The sequence below is a fragment of the Ahaetulla prasina genome, chromosome 1, assembly GCF_028640845.1.
Source record: "Ahaetulla prasina isolate Xishuangbanna chromosome 1, ASM2864084v1, whole genome shotgun sequence".
NCBI classification, from domain to species: Eukaryota; Metazoa; Chordata; class Lepidosauria; order Squamata; family Colubridae; genus Ahaetulla; species Ahaetulla prasina.
The window spans coordinates 331863477-331890666 of record NC_080539.1 but is presented as its reverse complement, the minus strand read 5'-3'; the positions used below and the strand labels follow the sequence as shown (position 1 = coordinate 331890666).

The following is a 27190-nucleotide window of genomic DNA, read 5'->3' as shown; positions in this document are numbered from 1 at the left end:
AAAGTATGGGATTTTAATTTGAATGGGCCAAAACACTGCGATAATATTCATGACCTGCATGCTTTAAAAGTAGCAATAAAACTCTGAATTACAGTAGGCAATATCTTTATTTGAAACAATTCAAGTGCCATATAATGAACATTAAAGTAGAAGCAAGGAAAAGAAAAAGCAGACCATGACGAAGATCCCAGCATGTGTTCTCAAATAATTGGGAAGGGTATGGAGGTAGGCGTACCACAGAATATAGGTAAGGAGACAATCTTTTTCAGTATATTCATAAAGCTCTCACCTCTAATTTTAGGATTTTTCTTTTATGCCCACTTCTCATCTTTTGCACTAGTCATTTAACTTTCAGGTTAATTTGAGTTCTGAAGAAAGCTTACTCAGTGTCCCGTAATTTTTGTTGGTTTTAATTCTATACTTAAGATTTATTTTCTTGACTGAGATCATTCATTCACGTTTAACAAGATATTAAAAGTGTTTTCTCTTTGTCTCATCTGCATTGGAAGTGTTGACTATATTACTTGCTGCATGACAGGAAGCTAACCACACCACATTCCAGCTATTAATGGCTTACTCTGCCTTTCAGTGACTTTCTGATATTCAAACTAAATGAATTGCCTTAAGACCTCATGGTCTATCAAAGCTGCCCTAATGAAATGTATTCTGTATCCTTCTCAAGTGTTTATTATGGAGCTCGCTCTGGCCAGGTATTAAGTAAAGCCGCATATAGGGCTGCGGTTATATAAATATGGATGCATAAAATGTTTCAAGTAATCCATATCCAACTGAAGCACACTTTGGCCCATACATGAAATAAAACAGATGGTTTTATTCTGGGACAAAGTGGTACAAGGCAGGGAAAAAGAGCTAAGGATATTGGCAGCAGTAATTTAAGGAAGGGAAAGAAAGCATTGGGAAGATTTGAAGAGGTAAGCGGGTAGGTGGGATATGCCATGCTGAAACTGCTGGAGAAAGTGATGCACACCAGCCTTGCCCTACTTGCCTTGTAGAATCACTGTATATTTGGATTTTGTTTTAGTGCAAATTCATACATTACTCAATCTTTTGTCCCTGGTCAACTGTGGCTGATCTCAATGGCTTACCAGAACTTCTGGAATGTGATGGTTTGTTCCTGGTTTGGAACAATGCATTTTCCTTTCCATCAATAATCCTAGTATTATGTCGCCACTGGTTATACTTCACCTCAGGAAGTATGAAAGGATGACATAACAAATTAGCACATCCAGGATTTAAACAGTCTCACAGACTGTAGGAAACACTGCAAAATATGTCATGTCACTCCAGTCTACATTGCTTGCCTTGAGATGACTCTAGAGTACCAAACTTTCCCCATGTTACTGCATTCTACTCATAGCTTATCATCAAAACTTAATGTGAGGACTGTCCAAATACAAAGGTAGGAAAGATGAACCTGCATGCAACATCATTAGTAAATTGATAGTGATAAAACTTTTGAGACAGCTAAGAGAAAAGACATTCCTACTTCTGTGCATGAAAAATTTTGTATATTCTGTTGTAGATTATCTGTTCTTTGGTTAAAATAAATCTGTAATTGATAGATGTAATTGAATTATATTACAGTTTGCTTAGATCTAATAGTTGATTTATGTGGACGTTCAGATTCCTTACTGGGTAGAATAGAAAAGATAATCATTTGGCACTTTAACATACTAAACCAGTCATAATTCAAATTTATTGGGGTAATTTCTGTTTGGTATTGCTCTCCAGCAGGGATAGATTTTCATTTCCTTCTGTCCTATTATATTTGTCAGGAGTAAAAACACATAGCAAATTGCAGCTTGGCAATGGATACTTACCATAATGCATCACGCCTCCTTTAAAAACTCTGTAATTATGTAAGACAATTGCTTATTATTTCTAATGTAACGTTGGTTATTTTTCATACCATTCTAACAGCAATATAAAAGCCACACTGCACTCAAGAGAACCACATCTTATGGCTATAGCAGTGTCTCTTAATTAATTTAAAATATGAGAAAAATCATAACCTATGAACAGCCAGTTTTCTGTGACGATGGGAATCGGGTGGAAACATCCTACTAGATGAGCAAATGCATAATGTGTTCAGCTTTAAATGTTTAGAACTAGCCTTTGCTATTACAACACTCACCAACTTAAAATTTAAAATACCATTTTATTGAGGTATTGGTATACAGCATGATTGCTGTGAATTTCTAATAGTTAGATGATAAATTTAACCAATAAAAAATAGATGTACTTAAATGTTTTAAACAGTCTTTGCAATATTAAGGGTTTGAATTCTCTAACATAATTACAAAAGATCACAGCCATATTTTAGTTCGGTAGTTTTTAGCTTTTAGCTGTTTCCTAAACATTTGCAATTACATTAAGTCAATTTCAGATACTCCTTTCAGTCTTAAAAAGTCAATAGATTAACCTGATAAGTATGACCTACCAAAAAGCAATTTACACATTTGTGCTGGCAATCAGTCAAAACATATTGGTGATAATATCACTAAGCCTCTGCACTATCATTGCCTACCAGTTAACAGCTGTTTATAATACACACACTGGCCTCAGTCATATTCATTCAAAAATCATGAAAGTCTAATTTTAGCTAAAAGTTGTACTTCAACTAATTCAGCAAGCCATATAATGATCCAAATTGGCTTTTTAACAGCAACAGCTAGCAGAATATACCATAATGAATGTCCTAAAACCAAGCGGATATGAAATCTTGCATTCAAATAAGTCTTTGAGAAACAAGTACCTTGACCCTGAATGCTAATTCATTAAGACCTTTATCTAGGTTTTTCCTTTAATTCATAAAAAGATTGTTGTCACCCATATTGTCTTAAGAGGCAATCAGTATAGTTTCTAAGTAAATATCTTCTGAAAACTAACCAGCCCTTTCTTTGACACAAGTGACATTCTGTGTGAATCCATGATCATTTCACTTCTCAGCATAGTTACTAGGAAACTGGTGTACGCTTGTGGCTGCAAATAATAAACTCAGCCTTCTAGGACACAAATCAAGATGAACAAGAAGTTAGATTTAAATTGGGAGAGAAACCCCAGAATTTAGCAGAGACAGCTGTATATGTAAGACTTCCAATCTAGTCTAGCTACAGTAGTACTGCATCTGATCTACCCTCCTCCTCTTTCGAGATTGAAATTCTTCAAAAAATTGCTGAATGTCCTCTCGTTTAACAACCTGTTAAGAAAACAAAAACAGGACAGTAGTATCAATGTTAAAGTATAAAACATTCCACTGATGTTTGAAGAATAGTTATATTTAGATGTTTAAGAATGCAGTTAAGTGAAATATACCAATTTAACCAAAATAATGCATGATACCAAAATTTTAAAGCCCTAAAAGAATAATAGGAGTGGGGAAACTTGTCAAACTTCCAGTACATTATGTGATATTTAAAGTGGCTATAGTTTACTCAAATATATTCAATAGGATGCTACAATATAGAATTTTTGAACTTGAATCATTAAAAATTCAATTCTACTGTGTAACTTAGAACAGGACACAGGATTTTTCCTAAGCACTCTTCAGATTTTAATTTATCAATGTCAGTTGATTCAACTTTATTCAAAATTCTGTTGGTGAAATACACTTAAAATCACCTTTTATATATAGTCATTTCATTTATATTAACATTCAAATTTATTTCCAGATCCACTTCAACAGAACCAGAAAGAGGAAACTAAGCAGCAAACTAAACTAATGAGATTGGAAGCCTTTTTACTATTTATATTTCCACCATTCACTTTCTTGCAGTTCCAAGAAAATTTGGAAGTTCTGAGATTTTACAAGACTTCTGCACCCCAGATACTTGAGGTATTTTATCAAAAAGACAAACAGCAGATCTCTCTGTTTCAATTGCTAGATTTAAAAACAGTAAGCCTCAATGTTCCAATTCTGCTATCCTTACGAACACAGAACTAGCAACTCAAATACCAGATTTTGAGTATCTTCTATAATCATAAGTTCAGTTACCAAATGCAAATAGTATTTAATTGCTACAAAGTCTGTTATATTTGTTTTTCATTTGCAAATAAGTTTTCTGATTTTAGATTTAAATTTTTGTATACTTTCATAATCATCTATGGATAGTTGAGAGAAGTTCAAGCTTATCTTCCCCATTTTCAGACCACTGCTTTAACAAAGGAAACATCTAGGCATATTCAGACCAGACTACCATCAATCTGATTGAACAAGCATTATATTGAACAAGATTGTAGAAAATTTCTAAAACTGGGCAGTTTGGTCAAGGTCATCTAAAATCCGATTGGTCGGCTTGAATTTCCCGCTTTGGAAGCTACTCCAAGGTCCTGGAACATTTGCTCAATAATCTTTGGCTTCAAGCAGTTGGCAGAGAGTGAAGACCAGAGGTGCTGTGGAATTATTTATTTATTTATTTATTATTTACATTTCTATACCGCCCTTCTCCGAAGACTCAGGGCGGTTTACAGCCAAGTTAAAAAGACATATACAAAAATTAAAACACAATATTTGAAATTTAAAAATCTGAAACCATAAGGCCGAATATTAAAATAACAAGAAATAAAACCACTCAATTAAAAATTACTCTTAGGCCAACCCTGCTCGTTGAAACAAAAAAGTCTTGAGCTCGCACTTAAAGGCCCGGAGGTCGGGAAGAAGGCGTAGCCCCAGAGGCAGTTCGTTCCATAGGGTAGGTGCCCCAACAGAGAAGGCTCTTCCCCTGGGGGCCGCCAGCCGACATTGTTTAGCTGACGGCACCCCGAGGAGACCCTCCCTGTGGGAGCGCACAGGTCGATGGGAGGCTATTGGCGGCAGTAGGCGGTCCCGTAAGTAACCTGGTCCTATGCCATGGAGCGCTTTAAAGGTGATCACCAACACCTTGAATTGCATGCGGAAGACCACCAGCAACCAGTGCAGCTTGCGTAGGATTATTATTGCATAGGATTACCTCACTTGCGTAGGTGATTATGAAATCACCCTGAAAGAAACTATGTTTCTGTGTTATTTTAATTCACAAGTGACCATTTTTTACTCTTCTCTATAGAAATCTTTATTGAAATGTATTGAGTTGGAAATCTAATATTTTTGCCTACCTTGGGATATATCTTATCCATGCTCTAGATTACTGGTAATACATTCCTGCTTGGCTCTTAAGGAGGAAAAGGGGGGAAAGCACTGGAGAAACAGTTTATCTAAATAACTTAAGACTTGCATGTTCCATGTGCTCATTATTAATATAAATTATATGGGGATGTCAGTAGCATATTTATTTCTCAAATATGAAAAACAGCCCTAATGCTCTCACCTATCTTATACAGCTGAAAATCCATATATACAATCCATCAAAGTGGCACAGGAAACAACTGCTATATTTTTAAATTATTCAAAGAATGTTTTCATAATAGTATTAGATGATGTTGTATACTTACTGTTCCTTCATTTGCAAATCTTCTCAAATAGTCTGTCAATTCTGTTTTCAAATCATTGTATTCTGAACCAAATAAAAATAATTTTATTGTCGCTGTGTATTTATATTTGTGTTTTTTTTAAATCTTTGCAGCTTATCAATCAGCTTTAAAGATGTCCCCACCACCAAGTACTGCTTTAATTATACTACAGTTATACTGCCCCTCTATCTCCCTACATTTTTTATATTTAAAATATGTCATATATGTGTGTCACAATATAAGCCCAGGTTACTGGTTTATAAATAATAATAAAATATCCATACACCTTATTGCTCAAAAACACTTAGCTTATCTAATTTAAACATTTCTGATAAATTGCTGCTGACAGTATTCTACAGGGACAATCCTATACATTCTTATTCAAGCATAAGACTCAGTAAAGTCAATGAAATTTTCTTCTGACTCAAGTCATCCCATGCCTGGAGTCTATCACCACCACACTGGAGAAAGTCCTCTCCCAATTCTATTTTCATACAGAAAGTGAGATCCTTTTTAAACTAGTTCTCTTTTATTTTAATTACTTACCGCAGATGAGTTCTACCTGTTGTACTCTGTTCATACTGTTAAGTGTGTCCATTAGAGGATCTCTTCTATCTGCTTCTTGGTCATTTGTCCCTTTATTTTCATAAGCCAAGACAGTATCACATTCATCTGTTAGGAATGGGACTTCCATATCAGAATACATTTTCTGAAGGATTAAGAAATTATTTTCATTGTACATGTGTATCTATAAAATAGTTCATGAATCCAAAATAGAAGCAAACTACTTTCAAATTCATTTCTTTAAAAAGCAGCAATGGCACATATTAGAGCACATAAATGTCTTTGTAAAAATGAAGTGAGATGGGGAGAAAATAGGTTTGTGACAAAGGAACCTAAGCAATTCAAAAAACAACTCCACCAAGCTTATGAATGGAAAAACATACAATTGTGGCTCTACAATAAAGGTGTGAATTGTAACAGCAAAGTCAAAAATCCCTACACACAATACTTCTTTTCCCCCATCTTTTCATAAAATTTTATATGGACAAATCTCTATGTAGATTTTCAAATAAAGAGAACAAAACACAAACACTCATATTTTTCTAATATACTAATTATAAAGAAATACCCTACCGAATGTGAAATATTTTACAATGTTTCAATTTTTACTGCCAGTTTTTTTTTAATCTTCCAAAAAGGAAGACAATAAATTTAAGATGAACTGAGAGCTGGTTTGATCTAGTGTTAAAAAGACCTAGAAACCAGGAGATGGTGAGTTCTAGTTCCTCCTTAGGCATGAAAGCCAGCTGGGTGACTTGGAACAGTCACTCTCTCTCAGCCCAACCCACCTCACAGGTTTGTTCTTGCAGGAAAAATAGGAGGAGGAAACAGGATTAGGTAAGTTTGACATAACTTAATAACTCAAATAACTTTGAGTTATTTATAAAAAATAGGCAGGGCGGGGCTGATATCGCAGCGGTACGGTAATGACTTAGTGGGGCTCCGCTAAGAAGCTGTCAGTAGGCCCCCTAGGGGGCCAAAGGTCACCCCGAAGAGGTGACAAAGTAGAGAGGACATTGGATTGCGAGGGGGAAAGCAACCCTTTGCAGGTCCAGAGGAAGCCCTCAAACCAGCAGAAGACGACAGCCATTACAGCCAGAACAAGCTGGGACAGCCCAACGGAAGAAGTGACTGAGGACTAAGCAGCAGCATGAGTGATCTGGGCGAGATTTTCCTTTTTCTAACCTCTGGAAGGAATTTTCCCCAAGAACTTTTCTTTGAGAGTGTGACTCTCAAAGGGTGTTCCGTTTCCCGCTCCCCAAAGTTTAGCGACAACTAAGATTTTGAGTCTTTGACAGATCTGGAAAAAGCCTAATTTCATTTAAAAAATAAGAGGCACGGGTTAAAACTTATGGAAAGGTTGGACTGGTTCTCTGGTTTTTCCCTACATTAAAAAAATTGGAACTGATTTTATGATTATTAAGTTTGGATGGACTTTAAAAAGTTTTTTCTTCTTCAAAATAAATACTGTAGTAAAAATGGAAAACTAAGTAAGCACGACACCTAATGGTTGGAGAGGATACTACAAGTGAAGAAGTCTGTTATGACTAGGGTGGTTATTTTTGGAAAGGAGTTTGAAATGAAATAGCACCTGCATATTGCTTACTTTGAAAGTTTGAAGATACAGGGTGAAAATATTGAAAGGCTTTGATTTATGCTTTGAACTATCGTGGATTACAAAGTGAGCTAGCAAAGTGAAGAAGAGAAATAGCTTGGATTTGTTTTTGAGACCCAAGTGAATGATTTCTCTCTTGTTTATTTTTTTCTTCCTTCTTCCTTTTTTTGGGTTTTTGGACTGGCTGGATACTTTAAACTATGGGTATTATATTTTTCCACATTTTAACAGCTTGGGACTATACACATATTCAACAGCAAATTGAGATCTATAAAGTCTTGGCGAATTGGTGGGCCTTGTGGATTACAAATGAGAGAAAAAGGAAGCAGCTGTGAACTTTGAACAGTGAACTGAGAGTTGCAACGTGCTGCGGTATTGATGGGACTTGTGGATTACAAATACTAGTTAGTGAGAGAAGAAGAAGAAAGGAAAATAATTATCTGCAAAGAAGTATTCCACACTACTACAGGATTAATTTCTGGACTGATCCGGTGGATTGTAAAAATTATAAGATTGTGATACTTGTGTGAAAGAGTGTTCTTTCTTTGGTTTAAAATAGGGGGATTACAAGTTGGTTGGAGGCTAGGAGATTATTATGGTGTATATCACTAAATTAAAATCCCAATTAACCTGGTTAATAGACGTAAGTAGATACAAGCAGAAATGACAAGCAATCCAAATTTAAGCAAATTAGGAAAAAACAACATCTGCACCATCATCTGCACCATCATCATCAAGTCAAAGATCGATGGAGAGTATGTTACAAGCAGAGAAATCAAATTCATTTCAAAAAGATGTGATGATGATGTTCCAATCTTTACTAACAAAGAATCGTAACGAGGTAAAGAATGAGTTGGGAGAGGTGAAAGAAATGATACACGATGTGAATGAAAAAATAGGGAATTTCCAACAGATGATAGAAAAAAAACGAACAAAGGATCCAGGTAATGGATCAGAACAAGCTGAAAAAAAATGGAAGATATGAACCAAAGGCTTACATAGGAAAATAAAGAGTTGGAGGAAGACATCATTTCATTGCAAATAGAAAAGGCCGCTTACTTTCTGAGATTCCAAAACATAGAAGAGGAAAAAGGAGAAGACTTACCTAATATAATTACAGAATTGCTGGCAAATGCTTTACAAATTACAAAACGAGAAATGCAGAGATTAATGAAATATTTCGAATACACACAACCTATGCAAGAATACATAATTTCCCAAGAGAAGTTCATGTCAGGTTTGTCAAGAAGATGTTAAGAGTTGAAATACTTAAAAAAGCGAGAGATGAACCTCTGCAATATAAAGGCAAAGAAATTGTGGTGTTGAAACAGGTGTCAAGAAGAGTAAGAAATCTAAGACAATATCAATTCTTGACTGGTCAGCTGATTAAATACAATGTAAATTTCAGATGGCTGATATCAGAGGGCATTTTGGTAACTTAGAATGAAAAAAGATATAGATTGGACTCATTAGATAAAGCACATGAATTTTATGAATTTCAATTTGGAGCTACTGAAGAACAGGGAAGGGGAGCGGTAGTAGAATGTAAAGGGCAAAGAGAACTAATAATAGTGGAAAAGACTAGATGGCAAGAAGAAAATGGGTCCAAGAAAACAGAACAAGCAGAACGAGAAGGAGCAAAAGTAAAAGAACATACAGAAATAAGATCAACTAGGACAATACAACCGATACACAAGTGAGAAGATGGAAGAAATACAGATGCTATCAATTAACATAAATGGATTTAATTCACCAAAGAAAAGGAAAAAAACTTTCACAAAACTACAAAAATTAAAATTTGATTTAATTTGTCTCCAAGAAGTTTACATTTAAAAACCACATAGTAAACTTTTATAATACCCCAAAATGGGGAAAGTTTCATTAGCACAATAAAAGAAAAGGGGGGATCTTATATATCAAGGAAACAATAAATACCAAGCAAATATATACAGATGAAGAAGGGAGAATTTTGATTGTAGAAGTAATAATAAACCAAAAACAAATACTTTTGATAGCAATATATGCGCCAAATAATAAACAAGAAGAATTCTATAAAAAACTCCACATGAAAATAACTGAAATGGATTATGAAAATATTTGTGTGTTCTGTCCCCCCACCTCAGTCCGGGAGACATGTGAACTGACTCAATTAGCCGGCAATTTAGTCCACGGCAGCTATCAGCTCTGGCAGCAAACCAGCAATCGTCTGCCAAGGTTTTCTTTATCTTCCTTGAGGCTGGCGTGTCAGAAGCTTGTTACCGGAGCAACCAGGAAGTCAGGAACAAACACCAAATGCTCAGTCAAATAGTTCAGCTCAAGTTTTCTCCAGTCAGTTTGCTTTGTCAGTCATGAAGTAGTAGAGCAGCCCCTCCTGCTTTTATACCCTGTGGGGTGTAGCTCCGTGACTCAGCACTTTCTAGGCCTGCTCTACCCCTTCTTCTGTTGTTCCCACCTCTCTTGTCTACGAAACTGGGGATCTAGCCAGGACTGATTGTCCACAGCTGGGTCTGGAAGCGTTGCCTGGGCGGGGGGAGATACAGGAGACAGGGGCCTTGTCACCTCCTCCACCTGGCCTGCCTCTGGCTCCTGGAGCTGAGCCAGAGAGGCCGGCCCTGCAGAGGGGAGCCCTGATGGCCCTTCCCCCTTACTCTCTGAGTCACTTTCTGGCAGGGGGCCAGGCCCGGGGGGTGGGGGGCCTGGAGCCACAACATTGTGTGTTACGGGACTTTAACGCAATTGTGAATGCAAAACTGGATTATAGAAGCAGGAAAATAGGTAAAAAGGCATGGAAAACACTCCCTAGGGCCTTCTTTAAAAAGATAGAATTATCATCACTTCAAGATACATGGAGAGAAATGAACTTAGAGAAAAACCAATATATATTTTACTCAGATAGACATCAATCATGGTCAAGAATAGATATGATATGGATGATACCAGAATTAAGAACAAATGTACAAGAGATAGAAACTGAAACAAATGTATGGGCAGATCACAACCCAATGAAAATAAAAAAGGAAAGTTCAAAGGAAAAAAGTGAGATGGACGTTGAATCAAGCAATATTAAATGATAAAGAGTTTACAAATAATGGAGAAAAAAATGGACTTCTTTTTCAAGGAGAATAAAAAAGAAGAGACTTCACTACAAAATGTATGGGATACAGCAAAAGCATATATCTGGGGATTAGTAATCACCTACACAGCAAAAAAGATTAAGGAAAAGAGGCAAACACAAGAGATTAGCAGAACACAAAAGACTTGAAACAGAGTTACAGAAAGAACTGCAAAAAAGAAATTTTAAAAAACAAATAGAACTGATAAAACATAAACTCTATTTTAAACAGAAGAACTAGCATAAAAGATTAAAAGAGCAAAACAAAACTGCTTTGAAAACGCCAACAAGGAAGATGGTTAGCATATAAGTTGAAAAAGGAAAAAGAAGAAATTGATACACAGCTTGTTAGATGAAAAGGGTATCCTTCAGTATCAAAATGAAACTAAAAAAAATAATCCAGAATTACTATGAAAAACTATATAATCAAGAAAAGGTGTCAGAAGAAAAAATAAAACAATATTTGGAGAAAGCTGAATTACCCAAATTATCTGAAACAGTAAATGAAAAGATAACAATGATGAAACTAACAGAGGCGATCAAGAGACAAAAATAATAATAATAAAACACCAGGACCAGATGCACTACTGGCAGAACTTTATTAATATTTACAAGACTGGATCTGCCAATGTTGGAAGTTTATAATGAAGTACTGTTAGAGGCCAAAATTCCAAACACCGGAATGGAAGCAAATATAACTCTAAAATCAAAAGAAGAATCAAATTTAATGTAGATAAAAAATTATAGGCCAATATCACTATTAAATGCAGACTACAAAATATATGCCTAAATAATTGCAGAAAGATTAAAAAGATTCTTGAATGAATTTATACACTCAGACCAGAATGGATTTTTACTTAAAAGGCAAATTAAGAATAATATGAGAATTATTTTGAAAAGTTGGAATATTATTAAATGCATCCTGAAAAACAAATTGTGTTGATATTCTTAGATGCACAGAAAGCATTTGATAACGTAAATTGTCAATTTATGTTATTAAAATTAAAATATATGGACTTTGGGGAGAAATTTGTTAACATGATCGAAGCAATATATTCCAAGCAAACCACAAAAATAATGGTTAATGGGGATATGACCGAGAACTTTAACATAACAAAAGGCATGAGACATGGATGTCTGCTGTTTCCCCTACTATTTATATTTACATTGGAAATACTAAATAGAAATATTAGACAAGACTTAGAAATAAAAAGAATGGAAATAAAAACAGGCATTCGCAGATGATCTGGTATTTATTTTAGAAGAACCTCAAGAATCTGGACCCAAGTTAATGAAAATAATAGCAGACTATGGTGAAGTTGCAAGACTGAAAATGAATAAAGAATTATTTATAAAAAATAATAAAGGTGGCATTTAAAAAAATATTTAAAAATGGTAGACATAAAATTATAAACATATACTAGCCTCTCCTCCTCAAGTAGAAATAGCCCCTCTAGGGAAAAAAATGAAAGATCAGTCCCACCAGGAGACAGTGTAGAATGACATATTTCAGGCTAATTCTGGCATGTGCCAGCAGTTCAATTCCCACCGCTCAAGGCTGACTCAGCCTTATATCCTTCTAAGATTGGTAAAATGAGGACCTAGATTGTTGGGGACAAAATGCCAATTCTGTAAACTGTTTAGAGAGGGCTGTAAAGCACTATGAAGTGATATATAAGTCTAAGTTCTATTGCTACTTAAGTGTTGAAAAAAGAATAAATTCAACCCCGGGCAACATGCAATTGTTTCAGAATTAGAACTATAGATTCTTCTAGAACACATATAGATATGGCAATTTAAAAATGCATACCACACATTCTTTGCAGGTGCACAATTTGCTTCGCCAGTTGTGTGGCCAGAAGGTGGCTGTATTTTGCTTCAGGTTCTGCTTGGCTTGAAGTTCTTGCAGCTTACATACCAGTATTTCCTTCTTAACTGGCTGCAATAAAATAAAGGTTACCAATGTTTTTTAATTTCCTTATTCTTTGATCATTCCAGTCTGTTTAATCCTCCAGATCTACTGTTTACAGTACAGTAGTATGCAGTTCTTCAGTTGCACATTGATATAGCTAATTTCAGAAAGCCATATTCTACATCAGAAGACTTTGGTAAATGTATTCAGCTAACTATGCTTAACAGAAACCTTCTCATAGTTTTAAATTAAATGCATGAAAACAAAAAAAAGATAATAATGAATGGGGTGGGATTTATAAACCCAAATGCTGTAGTTCTATTCTTTTGCAGGCAGCATCATGGATTTCTGTAAATTAGACTGGGGGGGGAGGGGGAATGCCTTCAAGTCAGTCTTGCCTCCTGGTGACTGACTGAACTAGTCAGTTTCCTTGGCAAGATTTCCAGCGGTCATTTGCTACTGTCTGCTTCCTAGGGCTGAGAGACTGGCCCAAAGTCACTCAGCTGGCTTCATGCCTAAGGCAGGATTAGAATTCATGATCTCCCGGTTTCTCGTCCAGTGCCTTAACTACTGCACCGAACTCTCATAAATTACATTAGGCTACATGACTCTACTTAATACATATTGTGGCAATGAGGCAGCCAGGAATATCATGAGTCCAGAATTACAGCTTTTAATAATACGATGTAAAACAAGAAATTCAGGACTTACCACTGAACATTCATTGCCAGAACTGGTAGACGGTTCATTAATTTGTATTATTTTATCTTCAGTCTTCATTTGATCTACACTGTTTTCGTTTTTGATTACTTCAGTTTCTTCAACATTCAGCACAGTTCCATCATCAGCTCCAGCAATAACTTTGGTCACAGTTGGAACTACAAAAAATAGACATCTAGACCTATTAGAATGAGTATAGTAAATGCTATTTCTATCTCAATTAGGTAAAATGTCTTTGCATAATTAAATACCAATGTAAACAATAAAGCCTTTTTTTGGCTGAAGAAAATATTTTTTTCTTTTTAGCAATGCTAGTTTTATAACATTGCTAAAAAGGAAATAATAATATATATTATTTCCTTTATAAAAAGGAAATATAACGTCACATGATAACATGATCATTTATATTCTATCTCCAAAAATAATAAGAGTATTGAAATTATAAATAATTATCCATAACTTTTAATGAAGTGTAGGCTACACTTCATTATACAGTGATGTTTAAAACTTTGCAAAACGTTTTGAATTTTCAGTATTGTATATCCAAATATTTGAATATCCAAATATATAATTTTTGATCATTTTCGTCAATAAATCAATGAACAAGAACTTGTTTAATTGGGTCCTCTTTATCTAGTTTTAGGACTTGTGCAACACAAACCATTATCAACTCCAGCAATATTCACATTGGTTATATTTATATTGGTTATATTTATGCAAAAATATTGAAAAATCAAGAGTTCATAAACTTTTCAGTATTGCTGTATTTTATGCCCTGCTGCTAATGGAGAAAATACCCAGAATTCTAATGCTTTTGTGAAAAAATTGTCTGTGAAAGTTAGAAGAAAAGTATGTCATGGTGGCTAGACAAATTTAGTTATATAAAATTTTATATTCCAAAGAAATATATTTGTCCAATTTCTCAATATAATTTTTTCCCAATGACAACTAAGCTACTGTATTGGACAACTACCTTACCTCTTCACCTTCTCATGTTTTATGCAGTAATAATATTTAACCTAAGTTTCCAGGTCGTTCTCTTGCAAAATTGTCAAAACTTGAAATTTAATTTTTGAATACAATTTTAAATGTATCATTTAATAAGCCTGTACCTAATATTTTACAACAGTGTAGTAGGTGACTATATTCAGAACCATCAGAAATCAGTAAAACCTATCACAGCTGTGATTTAATATCACAGGGCCTTGGAAAAAAGTATTCCTTCAGTAATATATATTTTGTTAAATTTTAAAGACTGAGGACTATCTGTACATATTTTATGCACAAGTCACAACTGCTGGACCACACTAGAGAAGTCCAAATGCTTATCTTTATTTTCTTCCAACAATCCAATCAACAGTTACACAAGTAAGAAATGAAAATAGGAAAAAGGAAATGCACAGACAGAAAACAATTACGGTACTTCAAGTTATTGTTGCTACAGATGATTCTACAAGCTATTGAATCATAAGGCTTGCTTAGTTTTTTACACATGGCTTCCCTATTTTGGCTTTCTTTTTGTAAACTAAATGACATGGTGTATGTAATATGTCATGTGTTGTTGTTCATCTGAGGCTGTATTTACCTACCTTTAAGAACTACTAAGGACCAGATGATTTTTACTATGTCCTGATATGTAGAACCATAGAACTCAGAGGGTGCACTTTCTTTTTCACAGATACCATTACGTAAGAATACAACTTCTTATAAGATTGTATCTCTCTAATCATAAACTAACAATTTTCAAATTTTTTTTTACAGAAGATAAAGTAGAAGTTTGAGCAAAATATTTGTCAGCTGAATACAGTTTCTTGGTATTTGCCAAGAATTCATTCATTTCAACTCTCAGTAAGCAGCAGACTAATAGGTCAGATTTAACTTTCAGGACAGAATTCTCTTCCATGCAGGCATGTTTAGTATAAAAATTCTAGACTACATAAAAACTTAAGATATTTAATCCCAAACAATGCATTAAATTAATAAAATACAACAAGACGAATACATATTTCACTCATGCCAATTAAATTAAAACATCTAATAAAAGTTTCCATTTCACTGAGTTGTGATACTTGGTCAGGATTAAACATTAGCTCAACAACAACTGTTATTTTTCCTCACCTGCTAACCGCGAGGCATATGCCCACAAGAAAGGGCAATGATCCATGCAAGACTGACATACCATTTCATGAAAATCCCCACTATCTGGAGGGACAACACCAAGATGCTGAGGAAAAGCAAATGGAAATGCAGAACAATTGTGTATTACTGACAAACAGCAGGATTCTCCATTAAAGTTAGAACAATGGATCTAATATCACAGAATTAGAGCTCATGTTTTTCCTCTTAAGTTTCTATAGTCCGTGCAGTGTATATGGCATGAACTACAGACACTTGCTGAAGTATTAGCTTTATTTTCAAAGCTACCATTCCTTGAAAAGGCTGTAGTTCATATTATTAAAATGTTTCTCAAACAAAAAGATTTCAGGATCCAAATTGTTTTTAACACAGATATGTTGTTATCAACCCTTGTATGGGTTTGAAAATTTGAATTCACTTATTTAAGGATCTATGCAACTATTCTCCGAAACAATCTTATTACATTTGCTTACCCTTCCATGAAACCAATCTTCACAAACTATGCACTGGATCATTTCATCTGGAATCTAAAGGTAGAGCCATATTACAAAATATACTTTTATTTCAATCCTTCAGAAAGGGGCCTTTGAAATTGCAGAGAACATGTAATGTTAGTTTAGCTTGAGCTGGCATTCTCATATATAATTAAGTATACTCAATACATTTCTACATACAGTTCAAAGGGGTTTGTTTTATACCATTAAAGTTCCATGTCACTAAAAAATATTCATTCCACTTTTAACTTTCAACACTGAAAAAGTGAATGAGGTGCAAACCGAACTCACCAGGGAAAAAAAATCTCTAATGACTGTTTCTTTCTAACCTCGTAAATACTTGCATTTATATTGTTTTGAAATGTATTTAGAACTGCTCTACATTTTTAAAATAATTTTTCACGGTTACACTGATTGGGAAAAAGACATACATTTTTGAATCACATGCAGCTTATTCAATATTCCTGGGTCAAAGTACACATTCAAACCACTGTGTGATCAATTTAATGAAAATAAAAATTCGGAGAGATAATAGCTGTCTTTTTTTATTACAGCCTCAGAACAGGAAGTATAAGTTAAGATAAGCTAGCCTTCTGGATCTAATTTGTCTAAGAATGACTTATTTCTAATATCCAAAACATAAAACTACAGTGGTCTTCTTTTATTTTTCAATTGTACATGTAAAATCCCTGTTTTTTACTTGAAAAAGAAAAGATGATAAATTTATTACATCTTATGAACACCATTTGCACAAAATGCCTTTACATATTTTATATATCACTACAGTACAATTTACCTCATCATCAGGATCTGGGTAAGGTCTTTTACAAACACAATATAATCCATAGAAATTATCATTATATTTATTTGCTGGATTCACTGTTGCCTTTTCCTAAAATAGAAGATTAATCAAAAAGAAATGATATAAAAAGCATTTTATTTACTCTGTGCATCCTACTTCAATCATCACAGAAAAACGCAGTAATGCTTATCAACTGCCCTCGATGAAGGCAGATTCAAATATTGAATAAAATAAACTTAGGTCTTCCAACTAAAGTTAGCAGGCACGCCTTTACTATTTTCATAAATAACTCAAGGTGGCGAACATACACAACATACCTTCCTCTTCTTATTTTCTCCACAATAACAACCCTGTGAGGTGGGTTGGGCTGAGAGAGATGACTGGGCCAAAGTCAATTGTAGTATATATTAAGAAGAACATGTAGCAACTTTTTAAATTTGGTTTCATTTAGTACTTTACTAGGCTGATATGCTGCTTAATTGTCATTTAACTGAGTGATTTACAATTCTACCGCACATTAACATGTTTAAACAACAAAGCAAGGGGCTAAACAATAAATATTACATAATGTGTTATTCCTATGCAGTTGATTCATAAACCCATATAATTTATACTGTTATATAGGAAGAATCCTGGAACCAACTCCCCCTAAAAGGCCTGCTGAAATAACTAGGGTTTTATTGACTTCCAGTAATGTAAGACAAGGCAATTCTCTAGAGGATCTATTCCAGAGGGGGGGGGGAGAGAGAGAAGGGAATTCTATAGATTCTTTGAAAGAGGAAATCTGGAAGGAGTCCATTTTTTCCTGTTTTAACTGGGCCAGCAAAAATTATTGGGAGAAGTCCCTAGTTCCAGAAATCAAGTGGCAACCAGTGGAGATCTTGAAGTTGCTGTTATATGATTGAACCAAGCTATGCACATAATTTCTCAATTGCTGCATTCCAGACTAACTGTACATTCAAGGGCAGTTCCATGTATAGTCACAGCAACAGTCTATTTGTGAAGTAACTAAAACACGAGGGACTATGAAAAGATCATCTCTATGCTCTTGTTTTGGCAGTAATTCCAGCTGCTCGGATTCCTCTTTTAACCTTCAACTGGACTTCTTAGTACCAAAAATTTTCATTACACAGTAACTTTCATAATTTATAACTGAAAGCAGATATATAATAAGTTTGGCTACCACTTTTCTCTCAAATGTAAATCTAATATTTATACTTACAGGATGTAGTTTGCATTTCAGATTTTTGAACTTGCTGTTTCCACAATCACAACAAAAGTTTCTGGAGAGGGGGGAAAAGGGCAAATTCTGAAAAATGTCATGATCTTCCTACACTTAATGCAAGCTATTTATATTCATAATGGATGGAAAACACCTTCAAAAAATTATTAAATTATTATTAAATTGTATTAACTGATTTTTTTCAAACCAAAATAAATTTCTATATAAGTATTTACACAGCTAGTTTCAGTGATAGTCCTAAAGACATCATGAAGTTTTCAAAACAACTCTTTAACCGATAGAACTATATATTGTTATATTTTGTAGTGAAGTAACACTCTACTCTTCTCTAGCTGGAAATTAGGAATTTGAAAATTACCGTATATTTATTTGCTGGATTCACTGTTGCCTTTTCCTAAAATAGAAGATTAATCAAAAAGAAATGATATAAAAAGCATTTTATTTACTCTGTGCATCCTACTTCAATCATCACAGAAAAACGCAGTAATGCTTATCAACTGCCCTCGATGAAGGCAGATTCAAATATTGAATAAAATAAACTTAGGTCTTCCAACTAAAGTTAGCAGGCACGCCTTTACTATTTTCATAAATAACTCAAGGTGGCGAACATACACAACATACCTTCCTCTTCTTATTTTCTCCACAATAACAACCCTGTGAGGTGGGTTGGGCTGAGAGAGATGACTGGGCCAAAGTCAATTGTAGTATATATTAAGAAGAACATGTAGCAACTTTTTAAATTTGGTTTCATTTAGTACTTTACTAGGCTGATATGCTGCTTAATTGTCATTTAACTGAGTGATTTACAATTCTACCGCACATTAACATGTTTAAACAACAAAGCAAGGGGCTAAACAATAAATATTACATAATGTGTTATTCCTATGCAGTTGATTCATAAACCCATATAATTTATACTGTTATATAGGAAGAATCCTGGAACCAACTCCCCCTAAAAGGCCTGCTGAAATAACTAGGGTTTTATTGACTTCCAGTAATGTAAGACAAGGCAATTCTCTAGAGGATCTATTCCAGAGGGGGGGGGGAGAGAGAGAGAGAGAGAAGGGAATTCTATAGATTCTTTGAAAGAGGAAATCTGGAAGGAGTCCATTTTTTCCTGTTTTAACTGGGCCAGCAAAAATTATTGGGAGAAGTCCCTAGTTCCAGAAATCAAGTGGCAACCAGTGGAGATCTTGAAGTTGCTGTTATATGATTGAACCAAGCTATGCACATAATTTCTCAATTGCTGCATTCCAGACTAACTGTACATTCAAGGGCAGTTCCATGTATAGTCACAGCAACAGTCTATTTGTGAAGTAACTAAAACACGAGGGACTATGAAAAGATCATCTCTATGCTCTTGTTTTGGCAGTAATTCCAGCTGCTCGGATTCCTCTTTTAACCTTCAACTGGACTTCTTAGTACCAAAAATTTTCATTACACAGTAACTTTCATAATTTATAACTGAAAGCAGATATATAATAAGTTTGGCTACCACTTTTCTCTCAAATGTAAATCTAATATTTATACTTACAGGATGTAGTTTGCATTTCAGATTTTTGAACTTGCTGTTTCCACAATCACAACAAAAGTTTCTGGAGAGGGGGGAAAAGGGCAAATTCTGAAAAATGTCATGATCTTCCTACACTTAATGCAAGCTATTTATATTCATAATGGATGGAAAACACCTTCAAAAAATTATTAAATTATTATTAAATTGTATTAACTGATTTTTTTCAAACCAAAATAAATTTCTATATAAGTATTTACACAGCTAGTTTCAGTGATAGTCCTAAAGACATCATGAAGTTTTCAAAACAACTCTTTAACCGATAGAACTATATATTGTTATATTTTGTAGTGAAGTAACACTCTACTCTTCTCTAGCTGGAAATTAGGAATTTGAAAATTACCGTATATTTATTTACGCAAGCATATCAGTTTTAAAATACACTAATTTAATAATATCTTGAGTCCAATAAATCTTTCTAATGAAGTGTCACAAAGGAATGTTTTTCCTTCTTTTAAAAAATGCAATTGTATTCTATAGGCAATCCTCGACTAACAACCATTTGTTCAGCAACCATTTATTGCAGCATCCCCAATGTCACATGATCAAAATTCACTTCAACTCCCACCTATTTTCCCTCCATCTCTGCCCTTTTCGGTGCCTTGCACTCCACCACATATTTCCTGCACTGTGTTTTGTATCCTTCCTTGTTCCCTCTTGTAAAAGCTCAGTCTTTTCTTCACATATACCAAAAAAGGAAAAATAAAGGAATCCCTCTGTGCATGTGGCAGAGGCTGCAAGGAAGACGGGGCACAGCTGCAGCCTTTTAAACCTTGATTGAGGCATACAAGAAGAGCCTCTTTCTCTAGGAATCCCAGCACCCTGTGCATATGGCAATATAATAATAATAATAATAATAATAATAATAATAATAATAATAATAATAATAATAATAATAATAATAATAATAATTTAATTTTTATACCGCCCTTCTCCCGAAGGACTCAGGGCGGTTAACAGCCAGATAAAAATACAATACAACATACAATAAAACAGCAAGAAAATGGAGGCGAATTGTTAACAAGTTAACGAGTGGAAAGCGAAAGTGATACTTTCAGCTTGCCATCTGCAGTTGGTAATTTGCATGTTACTTGCTGCTTTAACTCTTTAACTCTTTGCTGCCTGCTGATAGAATCTAGGGAGATTTTTAAATATTGCTTTAAAAGACTGTGTTTCTTAGAAGTTAAGAAGATTTAAAGTGAATATTAAGTTGGAAATAAATAAATAAATAATTTTATAGAAGATGGCAGCCAAACAATTAAAGTCTACTGTAACAAAGAGCTCTGGAACTTTATCAGCTGGTGCCTCTCCAGCTCATACAGCAGAGACTAGAACATTGAATTTAGAGGCGTTACAAGAGAACTTAAAAGGCTTTATAGAAGAAAAATTTAAAGTAATAACTGATGAGATGTCTGAAATGAAAGAGCAGATATCAGAAATTCAAGTGGGAAATAAAGAAGTTAAAGAAGGATTTGTAATGGCAGTACAAAGTTTGGCAACGAATGTGATTTTATTAGAAGAGGAGGTTGAAGAAATTAAGCAACATAATTTAAAATTAGAAAATAAAATGGATGAATTTCAAAGTAAAATGGAAAAAACAGAGGATGAAATAGTTTTGATACAATATAGAAATATGGAATTTGCTCTTAGAATCCGAGGTTTGAAAGAAAATAAGGAAGAGAATTTAAGGGAAATTTTTTCTGAAGTATTTGCTGAGATATTAGCAGCTCGTCCAGCAGATGTGGCTTATCAAATTGATAAAATATATCGTGTGAATTCTTGGATAGCAAGGCAAAAAAAGTTGCCAAGGGATGTTGTTATTTATTTTACAAACAGAACAGTGAGAAATCAGATTTTGCAAGCTTCATATAAGGGGGAGAAGATTCAGATTGCTGGTCAAGATATTTTGATATTAAAGGAAATTCCACCAAAAATGTTAAGGGCTAGGAAGGAATTTGCCTTCCTGGTGAATGAACTTAAAAAACGTCAGATTGAATATAGATGGGATATTGGCATTTAGACCCCAAAAAGTTGTCATGTATGTATCCTAATGTACAGGCTAAATGTTGGAGATGCGATTGTGAAGATGCCACTTATTACCATATATGGTGGACTTGTAAAAAAGTTAAAGCATTTTGGATTAAAGTATGGTGGATCATGCAGAATATTTTGAAAAAGAAGATTAAGTTTACTCCGCAGTTCTTTCTATTAGGAATTATTATGGACTGTACAGCTATAGAGACTAAATTGATTTTGAACTTAATAACAGCCGCAAGACTTTTGATTGCTCAGTATTGGAAGAAAGAAGAATTGCCTACAATTGAAGAATGGACACTCAAAGTATCAAATCTGGCAGAGATGGCAAAAATCTCCGCTTACTTGTATATTATTTGATATGATTGTAAAAATAAAACTTTTTATAAAAAAAAAAAAAACCTAATTAAAAAACTTATTCAACCTTGGCCAAATTAAAACTATGAAAGACATGATATAAAACCCCGTTTAAAATCCAATTTAAAACCCATATTATGCCAGTCCTGCTCGGAAGAATAAATACGTCTTCAGCTAGCGGCGAAAGGCCTGGAGGTCAGGAAGTTGACGGAGTCCAGGAGGAAGCTCATTCCAGAGGGTAGGTGCCCCCACAGAGAAGGGTCTCCCCCTGGGGGTCGCCAGCTGGCATTGTTTGGCTGATGGTACCCTGAGGAGACCCTCTCTATGGGAGCGCACCGGTCGGGGGATGCATATGGTAACAGAAGGCAGTCCCGTAGATATCCGGGTCCTATGCCATGGAGCGCTTTAAAGGTGGTAACCAGCACCTTGAAGTGCACCCGGAAGACCACAGGTAGCCAGTGCAGCTTGCGTAGAAGAAGTGTTATATGGGAGCCACGAGAGGCTCCCCCTATCACCCGCGCAGCTGCATTCTGGACCAACTGGAGCCTCCGGGTGCTCTTCAAGGGGAGCCCCATGTAGAGAGCATTGCAGTAGTCTAGGCGAGAGGTGACGAGGGCATGAGTGACCGTGCATAGGGAATCCCGGTCTAGAAAGGGGCGCAACTGGCGAACCAGGCGTACCTGGTAGAAGGCTCTCCTGGAGATGTGGGCATCTTTGTGGGGACTAGGATATCTAAGTTGCAAGGACCTCTTGCATGGGAACAGAAGCCTTTCAGAATCCTGGTGAAGCAGATGGGCTCCAGAACCACGAACCTGCCAAGGAAGCAGGTACCCCACCCCCAATCAAGACTTTAAAACATAGGTCCATGCCTTTTTCACCACATGGCCACTAGCACTTCTCCTGCCAAATGCGCTGAGGATTGCTCCAATAGAACCCACCCATACATGCTGGTTCAGAGCATATGACATACTGCCTTGGCTAGCAATACTTGTGGCTCAGGGACCAATCTACCACTACTAGGGCTACTGGCTCTGGATGCCACACAAGAGGAACTGGGTTGCTTAGATATCCCAGGCTTATTGCATGTGGCAGTATGGGTTTTTTTTGGTGGGTGCTAGGATAGCAAACAGTTAAGCTCCTCTTTTATGCCTCAATCAAGGCGTACTTGTGCCCCATCTTCCTTGAGGCTCTTTTGCCAAACACACGTAAGTGGGGCTTATTTTTCCTAGTCAGTATTTGCAAAGAAAAGACTCAACGTTTACAAGCAGGAACACAGAAAGATACAAAACACAACAGAGAATGCAGGGCTGATACAGAAATTTTGTGTTGGGAATATATTGTTTTCTTCTCTACAATGTCTAACTCAAATGCTTATCCACTGGTTGCTCTCATATAAACAAGCAGCAGAGTTGGGGAGAGTTCTCAGGAATCTCTCCTTGATTGGTTGGCATCATTCAGCATGTCTGACTCCCAGGTAGAGCATTCTTCTTCTCCCATGAATTTAGTCGACTTTTCAGGAAGAAAGTTGGGTCAAGAGCAAACAAACAGCTTGCAGGTAAGCACTGGGTTTTCTTCTACCTCTTGCTAAAGCCCACAGGCATATTTTCAAGGAACGTTTGCAACACAAGCTGCAAACTCTGCACCTCCCAGAAGCATGTGTCTCTCTCCTCTTTCCTCTGATCCAAACAGCACACCCCACACAGCCTCCACCTTCGCCCAGGGAACTGCTACCTCTTCGTTCCCTCACTGTGTGCATCCCAGGCTGTACTTTCACCCAGCATCTGGCCACCAACAGAAAAAAGATAGCAATGGTCACATGTAGGCTATGTCGACATCAAAGAAATGAAATGGAGTGTGGGGCACCCAAAAGGAGAGAATGAGGGGGCAAGATTGGCTGGTGGGGCGAGTTGAAGTGAAGGTGAGTGTCGCAGGGCAGAAATGTGAGATTCTCATCTAACAAATGTTACTGGGTCTACTGGAACTAGCCTAACAAATATTACTGGGTCTACTGGAACAGCCATCGCTAAACAGTACAGTCATGTAATGCTTCACATAATGACATCAGTTAGTGATCAAAGTTCCAGTCCCAACTATGGTTATAAGTCGAGGACCAGTTAAAATAGCTGGCCTAAAAATGAATTTATTTTCTCTTGGCTTACCTTTTTGTATATAACTCAAATAACTTGTGAGAGCCATGGCATTCATAGCTGCATGCTAAACAAATCCCTGCTGGTTCTTCACCTGATGGTGTACATGTACTGCAGGCATACAATGCCTGCCTCTTTACAGGACCCTGGAAAGACAACAGCATAATAATGAAAACAATTAGGGAAAGTACCATGTTAAGATTTTGACTTTGCAGAGAAACCCTAAGACTACAAATCTGAATCCTAGAAGTTCAATGGTTCTGTTCTTATTGGAAGTCTAATAGGATTCTTAAGTGACCATGTTTATACCTAACTCAACCAGGAATAAGTGATTATAACTAATTTCCATTTAGACAAGTAGATAAACAGCAAGTGATAATACCATGGAAATTGATTAGCTGACAGAGATAAATCAGTTTCTATTCTTATTGCTAAGGAGCTATACAAAAAACAAAACCTACGGATCAAAAATATGACAAGATCTTCTTGGTTGATCTCTGCTTTAAAGAGCCAATTTTGTGTAGTGTCCAGGCACCAGGTTAGAAATTGGAAGGCTATCAATTCTAATCTTGCCTTAAGCACCAGCCAGCTGGGTGACCTTGGACTAGTCATTCCTTCTCAGCCTTAAAAAAAGAGGCAACGGTAAACCACTTCCTAAATTTTGCAATTCTCATAAGCGATGGCAATACAGGTAGTCCTCGAGTTACGACCACAGTTGAGTCCAAAATTTATGTTGCTAGGTGAAACATTTATTCAGTGAGTTCGTCCCATTTTACGACTTTTCTCCCAACAGTTGTTAAGTGAATCACCGCAGTTGTTAAGTTAGTAACACCGTTGTTAAGTGAATCTGGTTTTCCCGTTGACTTTGCTTGTCGGAAGGGTCACCAAAGGTGATCACATGACCCCAGGGTCACTGCAACTGTCATAAATGTGAATCAGTTGTCAGGCATCCAAATGTAAATCAGGTGACTGGGGGAGCTGCTACGGTCATAAGCGTAAAAAATGGTCGTAAGTCACTTTTTTCAGTGCCATTGTAACTCTGAACGGTCACTAAGTGAACTGTTGTAAGTCGAGGGCTACCTGTGTATGCAGGGACTTGTCCAGGCCAGGGATCTCCAACCTTGGCAACTTTAAGCCTGGGGGACTTCAACTCCCAGAACTCCCCAGCCAGCAAAGCAAAGCTTTGGTCCAGGCAAACTTCGATAATCTGACGGGGCTGAATGGGCGGAGAAAAAGTAAGTCCGACATAACTGAAGGCGAGAGGTTGAGGAAGCTTTCTGAAGCGCCTTGGAGAAGAAGCCGCCCTTCCACCCCGCCGGGCTCAGCCAGGCCCGCCTTCGTCTCTCACCTGAGAGTAACTGCAGCGCTCGTGATCGCTCCCGCCCAGCACGGCGCGCGCTTCGTTCTCCAACTCCTCGCTTTCGGCCAGCACCTCGGCTAGCGACACGACCGGCTCCTCGGCGTTCCTGTCGCCCTCTTCGCCGCCCGTAGAAGTGTTGCTGTCGTTGCCGCCGTCCTCTTCTGGAGCGCCAGACGCGGCCGTCGCCCTTTCCATCTCCCTGACGTCGCTGCTGCTTCCCTCGCTCTGTCGTAAAGAGCCCGAGGCGGAGGAGGAAAAGGCGGGAAAACGCGAACCCGCCGCCAGGCGACGCTTCCGCGCATACCGGAAGCGGAAAAACAAGTCGCGAGGGAGAACAAACGGGCCGCCTGCACGTGAGCGGCGGCAGCCAATCGCAAAGGCGGACGGAGGCGGAAACAATGCGCGTTCTGGGGCGCCTCTCCTCGGCTTACCGTATCAACGAGAGAAGCGAGCTGGCTTGGGTGGCGCATGCGCGTTGAATTAGGGGGTGGAGAACTGGAAGAGCTGTAAGGGTGGGGGGGGGGAGAGATAGGCTAAAACTGATTGGTTCCTCTTTGGCGCCGGGAACCGAGCGATGGAGTTGAAGGCCGAGCTGACCGGCCGCGATGGCTTGAAACGAGCGTGGCGCGTTCGGTGTGAGCCTCCGGGAGAGCTGCGGGGTCTGCTGGCGGCCTTGTCTCGGTTGCGAGAGGAAGTCACCGCTCGGCTTGGCCCTCTGGTGCAGCAGGAGAGCGCCGCTGCTGCCGTCGGAGACCGAGATGAGCGTGGAGGTGAAGGAACCGGCTTTTGCCCTTGATGTTGTTATTTACTGTGAGGACAGAGGGGATTGCTCTGTTTCGGCTCGCAAACAAAAGGAGGACGTTTCGGGGTACTGCGCCCTGTGAGGGAGGATAAAGAAGGGTAAAATTAGTGCTTGGATTGTGCTTGAGGAATACTGATCCAAACTGACCACCGTCATGTTTGAAATGGTAGAGGTTCTCCTGCTTGAGCAGCGGGGTGGACTAGATTACAGGGGTCTCCAACCTTGGCAACTTTAAGCCTGGAGGACTTCAACTCCCAGAATGCCCCAGCCAGCTTTGCTGGCTGGGGCTTTCTGGGAGTTGAAGTCCGCCAGGCTTAAAGTTGCCAAGGTTGGTTGGAGACCCCTGGACTAGAAGACCTCTAAGGGTCCCTTCCAGCTTCTATTCTATTCTATTCTATTCTATTCTATTCTATTCTATTCTATTCTATTCTATTCTATTCTCTGTTCTATTTTCTATTCTATCCTTACTGTTAGCAGGGAAAGGCTGCGTTTGGCATCATGGATGGCAATTAAGGCTTGGTAACCTACACCACATCTTTCTATCTTAAGTTTAGACTAAAGAGGGTCACCCGAAAGGCTTGTCCTAACATGGATGGAGGCTATAAATAACAGGGGGGGGGTGGAGGGCGCAAAAGGTCATGCGAATGACTTAGGGAAGATAGTGCAAATTGAAATGTAAAAGGAGGAAAAAAGTAAAGACCCTACCTTAAAAACATAGTAAAAAGGGAAAAAAAAGGTGACTGCTGGTGCTTCTAAGAAAAAAAGGAAGGGGGTAATGGAGCTGAATGGAATTGGTAGAATTGCTGAATACATGCAAAGAAATGAAGGTGTAGAAATTAATCATGAATGAAAG

General features: G+C 37.0%; 1 protein-coding gene across 1 annotated transcript; it reads right to left on the bottom strand.

Annotated features, from left to right (window-relative positions):
* Positions 1 to 88: 88 nt before the first annotated feature.
* On the bottom strand, positions 89 to 25866 carry UBR7 (ubiquitin protein ligase E3 component n-recognin 7). Its single transcript, XM_058162613.1, has 11 exons — positions 25524 to 25866; positions 24188 to 24321; positions 19602 to 19662; positions 16819 to 16914; positions 16002 to 16055; positions 15511 to 15616; positions 13384 to 13550; positions 12571 to 12699; positions 6016 to 6178; positions 5452 to 5513; positions 89 to 3220 (listed from the first exon to the last, which is right to left on the bottom strand). Exons 1-11 carry the CDS (start codon positions 25728 to 25730, stop codon positions 3128 to 3130), a joined length of 1272 nt encoding a protein of 423 aa, XP_058018596.1. The 5' UTR covers positions 25731 to 25866; the 3' UTR covers positions 89 to 3127.
* Between the last annotated feature and the right edge of the window lie 1324 nt (positions 25867 to 27190).